This window comes from Gracilinanus agilis, chromosome 3 (assembly GCF_016433145.1).
Source record: "Gracilinanus agilis isolate LMUSP501 chromosome 3, AgileGrace, whole genome shotgun sequence".
In the NCBI taxonomy this organism is placed as follows: domain Eukaryota; kingdom Metazoa; phylum Chordata; class Mammalia; order Didelphimorphia; family Didelphidae; genus Gracilinanus; species Gracilinanus agilis.
Window position 1 is genome coordinate 27,355,024 of NC_058132.1, and position 10,170 is coordinate 27,365,193.

The 10,170-nt window shown below is 58.3% G+C and overlaps 2 protein-coding genes across 3 annotated transcripts in view; one reads left to right on the plus strand and one right to left on the minus strand.

Moving 5' to 3' along the window:
* Positions 1 to 1,507: 1,507 nt before the first annotated feature.
* FAM98C (family with sequence similarity 98 member C) lies at positions 1,508 to 4,221 on the plus strand. The gene is made up of 7 exons (XM_044667387.1): positions 1,508 to 1,619; positions 1,714 to 1,883; positions 1,980 to 2,114; positions 2,576 to 2,772; positions 3,197 to 3,274; positions 3,426 to 3,542; positions 3,820 to 4,221. The coding sequence occupies exons 1-7, from the start codon at positions 1,540 to 1,542 to the stop codon at positions 4,111 to 4,113; spliced, it is 1,071 nt and encodes a 356-aa protein (XP_044523322.1). The 5' UTR covers positions 1,508 to 1,539; the 3' UTR covers positions 4,114 to 4,221.
* A 164-nt stretch (positions 4,222 to 4,385) lies between these two features.
* RASGRP4 (RAS guanyl releasing protein 4) overlaps positions 4,386 to 10,170 on the minus strand; it is a 15,374-nt gene continuing 9,589 nt past the window's right edge. The window contains exons 5-16 of one of the 2 annotated variants that reach the window (XM_044671155.1): positions 9,857 to 9,988; positions 9,610 to 9,760; positions 8,622 to 8,795; positions 7,803 to 7,919; positions 7,272 to 7,547; positions 6,846 to 6,926; positions 6,458 to 6,562; positions 6,260 to 6,378; positions 5,978 to 6,122; positions 4,901 to 4,937; positions 4,710 to 4,813; positions 4,386 to 4,629 (exon numbers count right to left, since the gene is read on the minus strand). In XM_044671155.1, coding sequence (XP_044527090.1) covers positions 4,474 to 4,629; positions 4,710 to 4,813; positions 4,901 to 4,937; positions 5,978 to 6,122; positions 6,260 to 6,378; positions 6,458 to 6,562; positions 6,846 to 6,926; positions 7,272 to 7,547; positions 7,803 to 7,919; positions 8,622 to 8,795; positions 9,610 to 9,760; positions 9,857 to 9,988 — 1,597 coding nt within the window. In that variant the 3' untranslated portion in view covers positions 4,386 to 4,473. The remainder of the gene's footprint in view (positions 4,630 to 4,709; positions 4,814 to 4,900; positions 4,938 to 5,977; positions 6,123 to 6,259; positions 6,379 to 6,457; positions 6,563 to 6,845; positions 6,927 to 7,271; positions 7,548 to 7,802; positions 7,920 to 8,621; positions 8,796 to 9,609; positions 9,761 to 9,856; positions 9,989 to 10,170) is intronic. The other variant, XM_044671154.1, reaches the window with a different exon arrangement.

The following is a 10,170-nucleotide window of genomic DNA, read 5'->3' on the forward strand; positions in this document are numbered from 1 at the left end:
CTCTCTCTCTCTCTCTCTCTCTCTCTCTCTCTCTCTCTCTCTCTCTCTCTCTCTCTCTGTCTCTCTCTCTCTCTCTGTCTCTCTGCCCTGAAGCTCCCCAGGTCTCAGTTCCCCTGCCTTAACCCACCTGTCATCCATGACACTCCCACCCCTTCTAGGCTTAAGCAGATTTAGGACCCAGGCAGTGGGTCCAAATTCTCTTCTCTGTTTAGGCCCTAGAAGGAACCAGAGATTGGAGCCCAAGGCCCTTCCCCATTTCTATCTCCCCATGCCAGGAATGGAACATCCAAGCCTGGACCTGTCTTTTGGTTTGGCACCTTAATAGTGTACCTTTTCTGTGGGGGCAAGGCTGTGGGAAGCAAGAGGAGAGTGTTATCATCTGGGTATCTTCTTCTCTAGCCTCAGTTTCCCCTTCCCTTTCTTCCTCCCACTCCCACACCCCCAGGAATTGAAGAAAACCTGAGGGAGGCCCGAGATAATGCTTTAAAGTGTTTGTTGTTAATTCACTGGAAGACTGGCTTTTTTTTTTTTTTTTTTAATGCCTAGTAGGATAGAGAAGTCTTCATCTAGCTAGGGGAGGAGGAGAAATATTCCGGATTAGGAGAATCCCCTAAAATGTGGGAGGGCCCACTAGGACCCAGCCCTCCAGGATGCCCAAGGACAGTTGAAGGAAGCCCTGTAGGACACAAAGTTCTGGGGGACAGGGTGACAGACCCTAGAGTTGGAAGAGGCTTCAGAAGTCACCTGTTTCAAGCACTCCCTTTCACAGAGAAGACAGTAGAGGCCCAGAGGGAAAGTGATCTGCCAAAATCACACAGGGCAAAGCCTAAGAATAGGTAGCTGTGTGTCACAGTGATCAAGAGTGCTGGCTCTGGACTTGGAAAACACCCGTGTTTAGCTCTAGCCTCATACATTTATAGTCATGTGATCGGAGCAAGTCCCTTAACCTCTCTCAGCCTCCCTTTGCCGGTCTGTAGAATGGGCGTTATAACAGCATCTTCCTCAGGATTGTTGGATGAGATGTTGCATTAAAGCGCTCTATAAAAGCTAGCTATCATTTGTAATAATCTTTTTAAGCGCTATGAAAATGCTAGTCATTCTTGTCATTATCCGAACCCAATGTTCTTTCTACTGTACTTCCTGACTGGTAAGATCCACGGGAGAGTGGACTCCGGAGTCCTGGGAAATGAGCTGAGGGGGGCGAGGCAAGAACCAAATGTCTCCTAGAGCGGGGGAGGGCCAGGGCCATGCGCAGGCACAGACCCGAGAGAGAAGAGCTTTGAACGCCCCCCTCATACACACACACTCAGGTCACGACAATTGGGGCCGGGCTCTTCCACTTGTCACGAGAGCTTTTTCGCCTGGGTTCCAGATGCTATGGGAACGGACGCCCCCTCCCTCGACCTTGAGTCTGCAAGCACGCCGGGGTGGGGCTAGGGGCGGACCAATGAGGATGTCCCGCCCCGCCCCATCCCCGCCCTGGGAGGTGCCTTAGCCGCAGCGAAGGGCGGAGCCGGGCTATTGGTAGGAGGGAGGACCATGGCGGCGTCGGAAGAGTCGCCGTCGGCTGGGAACTCGGGGGAAGCGGTCTTTTTGGCGCGGGCCCTACGAGCCCTTGGGTAAGAACTGGGAGGCAGGGCGGATACGGGAAGGCCGCGGGGTGGCACCCCCGGAACTGGTCCCGCCTAACCTCCCGCCCCTTACCCGGGGCAGGTGCGTGGCAGGCTCCCCGGAGGCGGAGGTGGGTCCGTGGTTGGCCGAGGCTGCTGACCGCGGCGCCGCATGCAGCCACTTCCGAGACCTGTGCGCACATCTAGCGGCCGAGCTGGGCGCGTTGGGGGCCCTGGAGGAAGGGGCGGTCCTAAGCGCCGGGGACGCGGAAGGTGAGCAGGGTCCGACGGGCCGGGAGGGGGCGTGTCCCTCAGGGGTGGGGCTGTGGCAGGCCCCGCCCCAGCACTCAGCGGCCCCTCCCTCTGCAGGCGCCGGAGCCGAGGACTGCTTCCTGCTGGAACTGAGCGGCCTGCTCCGGGAGCTCTACTGCCCGGACCGGGCACTCACCACAGGCAACCCTGCGACTCGGCTCCAGGCCCCCGGCAGCGGCCTGCGCCTGCTCCGTGAGGGCCTAGGCTGGGAGGCTTCCGGGATGGAGGGGGCGGGGCAGGGGAATGCTAGAGCTCGGAGGCGGGACTGGCATGGGGAGGGGGTGGGCTCAGAATGCTGAGGAGGGACCTAGACGTTGGGGGCTGGAGGAGAGGGGTTAGAGTCTCGAGGAAGAGGTACGGGGAGGGGAGGAGGGGGCGGAGTCAGAACCCTGAGGCTCAGGTGGGGCCAGGGACTCTAGAACGCAGAGTCCTCGCCCAGCCAGGAATAGGTCCCGGGGCTAGCCGACGAACTCTTCCAGTGGGCTCTGCACTCGGAGAGCACCGGGTTGCAACTGAGCCTTAGGGGATAGGGTCGGGATATTGATTGAAGAGTTAGGGTGCGTCTTCATGGGCGGCCCCCAGAAGGAAGGGGCGTCCATCCTTTTCCTAGCAGTCCTCCCTTTTTTTCATCCTTCCACCTGTGCCCCTCTCAGGCTTTCTCTGTTCAGAGCTCCAGGCAGCTCGCCTTCTGAGCCTCCGGAACCCACCTGCCCCCTCCCGTGCTAAGGTCCAGGAGAGAGACCTGGAGGAAATTGAGGGGGAGCTGGCTCTGATTCTCCAGGCCCTGGGGATGCCCCAGCCAGAGCCAGGAACCCCAGCCAGCCAGCTGCTGAGAGAGGTCCAGGCGAAGGTGGGTGCCCTTCCCTCCTGGGCACCTTCCCAAGGTTCTAGGGCTAATGCTCCCTCTTCTCCCTCTTTCTGCCTCTCTGGCCTCCTTTCCTGCCAGTTCTTCACAGCCCTCCTCTTCTAGGCAGCCCACCCTGTGCATCCATCTGTACATTCCTGTTAATTAGCCTTTCCTCTCAGAGCCCTCCTTCCACCATGACCAGACTGTTCCTCCTCCAGCCCAAATTCTGAAGTCTATGACTGTTCTAAGCTTTCTCTGAGAGGGGAGGGAGTGCAGGGGCACAGCCGCCTTTCTCATCTCCTCAGGACCAGCATTAGAGTGGGCACAGGGGGAATGGCACCTGAAGGAAAGGAATATGGCAAAATCCTTCTTCCCTGGCTTTTTCCTTTCCTACCCACAAAACTCTCTTCCTCCTCTTCTTTTCTAGATCTCAGACTTGCTGCCCTCACTACCTCCTGGTCACCTGGACCCCCTACTCACCCAGCCTCTGGATGCCCCTCGATGGGTATGAGAAATCCATCCCAACCCCAGTACCCTTTCTAGGGCAGGGGAAGGAAAGGGTGGGAAAGGAGAATATGGATCTGGGCAAGTGGGGATGTGGGTCCCCCACAGGGTAGAGGGGCAGTAAGAAGTGCCTCTCCCATTCCCTGACCCAGGGCGCCCTGAGCACCCTCTCCAACTACCTTCGGGATCAGTATTGTTACCGCCGTCGCCTCATGTTGACCAGGCTGGATCTCACAGCATCTGCCTTCCATTGGACAGATAGGGCCCAGGTAGGTGGGGGGGGGGGGGTCCAGTTGTTTGGCAGTCCCAAGGCTTGTATTGAAATAGCTTTCGAATCCAGAATTCTTAGAATACAGGAGCTGGGAGGGCCTTAGAGATGATGCAGCGCTTTTCCTAGTATTTTGCATGTGGGGAAACCGAGGTGCAGAATGCCATGTAGTAAGGCAGCTACAGAGCTAAGATTAAGCGAGGCTTAATCTTAAGGCTGTCAAAGGTGGGGGGGTCCCCAAAGCTGCTCTCCCACCCTGTGGTCTTCTCCCTCCCCAGACCCAGGGCGCTGCCATGACTAATGTGTTGAAGCCCCTTCGTCAGGGGCTGGCTCCTGAGTCTGCTATCTCCCTCGCCCATGTCCTGGCTTCTCGGGCTGACCTCTCCAGGCTGGTTCCAGCCACAGGTCAGGCAGCCCGTCTGGCTACCTGCTGCCCTATCAACAAGGTGCTGATGGGCCCAGTCCCTGACAGAGGGGGCCGGCCCAATGAGCTCGAGGCCCCCATGCCCAGCTGGCAGAGCCGTAGGGAGGCGGGGCACCAGCGCTGGGGACGGAAGAAGAAGAGACGGTGAACAAGCCCATGTGGAGCCCTTGGCTGGAGGAGCCCCGGGTTTGCATCCAGCACCCACCCATCCCCATTAAAGCCAAACTTTCTGGAAAAATAGATTTAATTGACAATATGAGTCCCATATTTTTGCCTGTGGCTGGAGCAGGGTCGGGGTGGGAGCTGGGAAGGGGCAGGGCTGGCTTTAAGGAATGAAAGTCCCCCAAGTCCTTGGCTTCAGCATTGAGTTGGCACCAGCCAGCTCCGTTCTAGCATCCTGCAGCAGCGCCCGTCCGTGATCCTGTGGGCACATGGAAGGCTCCGAGGGCAGACACATCCCCCAGACAGGCCGTCCCTCGTCCGCCCGGCCTTCTTCTCTCTGGCTGTCCTATAGCACGGAGGTGGTGGCCTCGTCTGGCGCAGACCCCTCCAGGGGAACCTCTGTTTGGGTCCAGGCGTGCCGGAGGTGGCTTCTCTTTTGGGGCCCCGGCGAGGATAGGTAGGAGGAACTCTCCTCAGAACCTGAAACACAGGGAAGTGAGCTCTTGAAATCCCGTAAGTCCCTGGTTCCCTTCCCTCTTCCCGCTCAATGGCCCCAAGGCCCCAGGATCCCTTCAGAGGGGCCTCACCAGAAGTGGGGAGCCCCGAAGAAGTGCCGGCTCCCCCCTTCTTCTTGCACTCAACCTCCACTCTGTCCCTGCAGTGGCGGTGACAGCAGAGGCCGCAGTCTGGAGGAGTCCAGAAGAGGGGTGGTCAGGGAGGGTAGGCCCAAGGGTCCCCCCCTTCCTCCTCTTCCCCCGCTTCCCATCACTCACCCCGGCAACGGTAGCCCTGCTTGGTGACTCCCCAGAGCTGAAGAGAAAGCAAATGAAGGGTTGGGGTTACCTTGGCCCAGGAAGGTGGGACAGTAGGTGGGAAACGTGGTTGAGGTTTTCTTAAAAAGCTATCTCTGGGGACAGCTGGGGGGCTCGGTGGAGTGAGAGCTAGGCCTAGAGACCAGAGGTCCTGGGTTCAAATCTGGCCTCAGACACTTCCTAGCTGTGTGACCCTGGGCAAGTCATTCTGCCTTGGAACCAATACATAGTATTGACTCTAAGATGGAAGGTATGGGTTTAAAAAAAACCCTCTAGATTGGGACTATCTGCTCCCCACCCCCAAACTCACACATTTTAAAAAATAGACTCTTATCTTCAGTATTGGTTCCAAGGCAGGAGAGAGGTAAGGGCTCAGCAATGGGGGAATAAGTGATTTGCCCAGGGTCACACAGCTAAGGAGTGTCTGAGGCAATATTTGAACCCAGGACCTCCCAATTCTGGGTCTGGTACTCTATCCACTGAGTCACCTAGCTACCCCAACCTCATGCATTTTTAAGGGATAAAAAACTGGACCAGTGACTTCATTTCTTTATGGAACTCCCTCTGCCAAAGCAAGGCTGATGTGTCCTACATGTACTCTCAGAGAGTTGCCCAGAACTCTGAGGGATTAGTGACTTGGCTAAGGTCACTCAGTCAGGGTGTTGTAGAAGAAGGATTTTAATTCTGGTCTTTCTGGCTCCGAGGCCAGCCCTCTCCACCTCTCTCACGAGATTTAAGCACTTCAAACCAATATTAGCAAAGGGCTTTCCAGCTTATTTTGGCTACTCGAGGTGGGGAGAATGATAAGCTAAGTCGTTGGTGGTTAAGGTGGACAGTGGCCATGGGTCTTGGGGGCCTGGACCTCGGAGGCGGCCTCAGAGGACCTTTGGGGCAGGGTCATTCTTCAGGCTTCCTCAAAAAACATCTCATCAACCCTGGGAGAAGGGAGAGGCAGGGCCGGAAACCTGGGGGAAGGCAGCTCCTCGGACACTGGGCAGGCGCCAAGGGAAGGGAGGGAGGCCGGGCAAAGATGCTCACAAAGCCACTGCAGCTGCCACAGAACGTGGGCTTCTTGAAGGTGACCTCGTGGAAAGGGTGCAGAAAGGAGAGGCCCAGCTTGGCACAGATGGCACTGGCCCGAAGCAGGTAAGCCGTCAGCTCCTCCCGGCTGAAGGGACCGTCCCTGGGCAGGTCAAGAAAGTCTGGCACCCCGCGAGGAGTCAAGGTCCAGCCTCCCTCACTTTGAAGGAGGGTCCCTACCCCCTCCCAAGGAGGTCCACCCTGCACCCCCTTTTAGGGACCCTGATCTGTGCCCCTCACCCCTCCCGATGGGGCGGGTGGAGGCCGTGGCAGGCAAAGGGAAAACTGCTGGACAGACGTTCAAAGTCCTCCTGAGAGATGGTGCCTCGGCCTTCTGGGTCATAGTTCTTGAAAACAGACTGGAAGGAAGGAAGGGGCCCAGGCTGTGAGCCTGAACACAGCCCCTGAGCCCCCTTCCCTGTGGCCTCCAGGCCTCACCTCCACCAGCTGCTCCACATGTTGGCTCAGGGTGACCCTGTCAGGCTTGGGGGCCACTCCAGGAGCCCATTCGACTACAAGAGGTGCTTTGAAGGGGGAGGGTGACTGGGGAGAGAGACAAGGGGGGAGAGATTAGCTCTGGAATGCAAGTCCTGGCAGGGGGGGGGTTCTTTGTTTTTAACCCTCACCTTCTGTCTTAGAATCAATACCAAGTATCAGTTCCAGGCAGAAGAGCCAGAAGGGCTAGGCTATTGGGGTGAAGTGACTTGCCCAGGGCCACACAGCTAGGAAGTGTCTGAGGTCACATTTGAACCCAGGACCTCCCATCTCCAGGCCTGCCTTCTGAGAGTTTAGAGGACAGAGTTATTAGGCAGGAGATAGTTCTCACCAGAGTCTTAGGACATCGGGGTTCCCGGGCATAAGAGAGTTCATAAATCTCATCTTCTGTGTAAAAGAGATCCAGAGACAGCTGCAGGGGAGAAGGGCGGGAGGGGGTCACAGGCCCATCCCTGAGCCCCTCGGGGGCCCCACACTGCCCGCTCAGCTTCCTGTCCATCTGCCCTCCCCACCTCGCTTCCTCAACGCTCCTCTGAGGTTGGAGTTTTACACACAGAGAGGGCACGTGTGGCAGAACTGAGGTCAGCCTCTGGCACAATGCCCACCGCACTGGCCCTCCACCTTTCCCCTCCCTTTGCTTAAGCATGACCATTCTCTTGTGCTGGCACTGCCCGTGGAGAGTCCCCCTGCCTCCTTTTCACCAGCAGGGAAGGTGAGACAGAGGAGAGGGAAGGGGCCAGCACTGCCCTCCCTGTACCATGAGCAGATGGATCAGGTCCTCGCTGGCACCGCCAGGTGGGCTCTGGGCCTGGAGATCCCTGAGCTCCTGTAGCCGAAGGTAGAGGCTGTTAAGCTTGGCCACGTGGAGCTGCCCATCCGGCAGGCGGTCGGGCATGGCCTGGTGCAGTGAGACGAGGTCCTTCAGGTGGATGCCCAGGATAGGCAGGCGAAAGCCCGAGCAGCCGGCCCAGGTGCGGCGATAGAGGGCGTAATTGTTGTGGGAGCTCAGGAGTTCGGTCAGCTCCAGCAGGGTCTAAAGAGGCGAAGGAGACAGCGTGGTGGAGCTTGGAAGGATCCCATCCCCTAGTCCTGAGGTCCAGGAAGGGTGCTCAGAGACCAGCTCCTTTTACCAAGGGGGAAACTGAGGCCAGAAGAGGGGAAGGGGCAGGACCGAGGCTCCTCAGGGAATTCAGAATGAAAGGGGAAGCCCTCCTCCAGACACCTTGTGGGCCAGCTCCATCAGGAAGGCTGGGCCGGCTGAGGGAAGGGGCAGGCCTGGCTGGCTCACCTTGGTACTGTCAGGGCTCAGATGTGCATGCGAATCCTTGAGCCGGGAGATGGCGCTGTGGCATAGGCCACCAGTAACCGCCATGAGCGAGTTAAAATTCTGTAGCTGCCTCAGCCTCTGAAAGGAAGAGTGAATGATGTCTCATAGAAGGGCACATGAGCACAGCCTGGGGGCGAGGGGGGAGAGGCTGCAGATCCGTGGGCCTAGCCGGGATGGAGTCACACCAGTAGGGGATTATGGGAGTCTACCAGCCAGCCCCTCCTAGGATGCTGGGAAATGTATTAAATTTGGAAAGAAGTGAAACTGAGACAAATCCAGCCTTAGATATGTACTAGCTGTGTGACCCTGGGCAAGTAAGTCATTTAACTCCTCTTTGCCTCAATTCCTCATCTGCCAAATGGGGATGTTCTGGAGAAGGAAGTGGCAACCGCCTCCATTGCCTTCACCAAGATAACCCCTCAAAGGAAGTCTACCGGGGCATGTGGAGTCAGACAATGAAATAATGGAGCAACTGTGAATTGGGATTCATGGCCCAACTGCCCCCCAAACCACCCGGGTGCCTCTGGGCCAGACTTCCTCTCCCTCGGTCTCAGTTGGCCCATTTGTAAAATGAGGGGATTGGGCTAGCTGCCCTGAGGGAGGTCCCCTCCGGTTCTAAAGGAGATCCTAGGAAGGTTTGTCAGAGTTGGGAGGGAGGAAAAGAGGGAGGGAGAGAGGGAGGGAGGCAGGCAGCTGCACGTCAGAAACTCTAGATTCGAATCAGGGCCCCGAACGTCTGAGGGACGGCCCCCACACCTGCCTCGGGGCTGAAAGCCTCACCTGGGCCACGTGGATGAATTTGTCCAGCACCCGGCCTCTCTGGGTTGGGTCAGGCCGGTTCAGGACCATGATCTGTACCCATCGGGACACGCTGTTGGTGAGTCCTACCGAGCCCTCCAGGGATGGGCAGCCCTGAACGGAGCCGTGGAGGACGTAGCCCCGAAGGTCCTGAGGCTGAGGAGAACAGAGACACGTTCAGCCTGTGTGCCCAGAGCTGGCCCAAAGGCAGCTCAAAACGAGGCTGAACTTCAGCCCCTCTTCCAGGCCAGCTGCCTGGCCCTAACCTCCCCTCCCTGGGGTCCTCCAGAGATGTCTCAGCCCCAAAGATCCAAGTCACCGGAGCTGGCGTGGGCCAGGACCACCACCGGCACTTCCCGTCTCTCTCCCAGCTTCCATCTAAGCCTCTTTCAGTGACTGAATTCCTGACCTCCCAGCTGCCCCACCAGGAGCCCAGGCACCTGCCCCCCAGCCCGACTCTCTACCTCCCTCCCTGCCGAGTCTCCAGATGATTTATCCGAGAAACATTTATTAATCGAGGCATGGGGGGCTCAAAAGGACCTAATTCTTGCCTTCAAGAAACTTGCTGATGGGGCAGCTGGATAGCTCTGTAGGTTGAGAGCCAGGCCTAGAGATGGGAGGTTCTGGGTTCAAATGTGGCCTCAGACACTTCCCGGCTGTGTGACCCTGGGCAAGTCACTGAAGCCCCATTGCCTAGCCCTTGCTGCTTTTCTACATACATAGTATTGATTCTAAGGTGGAAGGTGAGGGTTCTTGTGCTTCTTCCTCTGGGATCCACCCAGGCCTGCCTGCTGAACGCCCTTGTTTCTCTCATCCCCGGCCCTGACTAGCAGCTACCTTTTCCCCCTCTCAAAACTCGACAGGGACAGGGCCGTGGGACTTGGGCAGCCCTGTGCCTCTAGCCAGGGTCCCCGTGAGCCGGTCAGGGCTCCCCGCTCCCTCTCCCATCCCCCCATCTGCAGGACCTCACCGTGATGGCCCGGAAAGCCCTGAACTCTAGGTCCGTGAGATGCTCTGCCAGCTCCCCCGTCTGCAAGTGGTCAAAGATGAGGGACACCTTGCGCTTCTTCCCCAGCCCCGGGCTGTTGGGCGGGGGGAGGGGGCCCTCGGGGGCGCTCAGGCTGAGGAGGCAAACGGGGTACGTGGTTTGGAGAAGAGGGCTGGAAGGAAGATGGGGAGGAGGGACGGGACAGGGGAGCTGGCCGCCGCCGCCTCACCTCAGAGCGGGGGTCCCGAGGCACCTCTGCGCTGCGTTGCCCTCCTGTTCCACCACTTCCCAGAAGCTGCTGATGATCTCGTCCAGGTGGGGTTCCAGGTGCAGGGCCTCCGGGTACTGGCCCATCCAATACCTCAGGGAGATGGGAAGGGGGCCAGCGCTTAGTGAGGGGGGATTCTGGGAGGTCTCCGGGAGGCTAGAGGACTTCCTTCCCGGGGCCTGAGGAGATCCTTTAGTCTAGTCCCATTTGGCAGGAGCTCGGGCAAAGCAGGAGGCTCTTGGGGGGCCGCTGGCTCTCTGGGAAGGGGGAGGGGT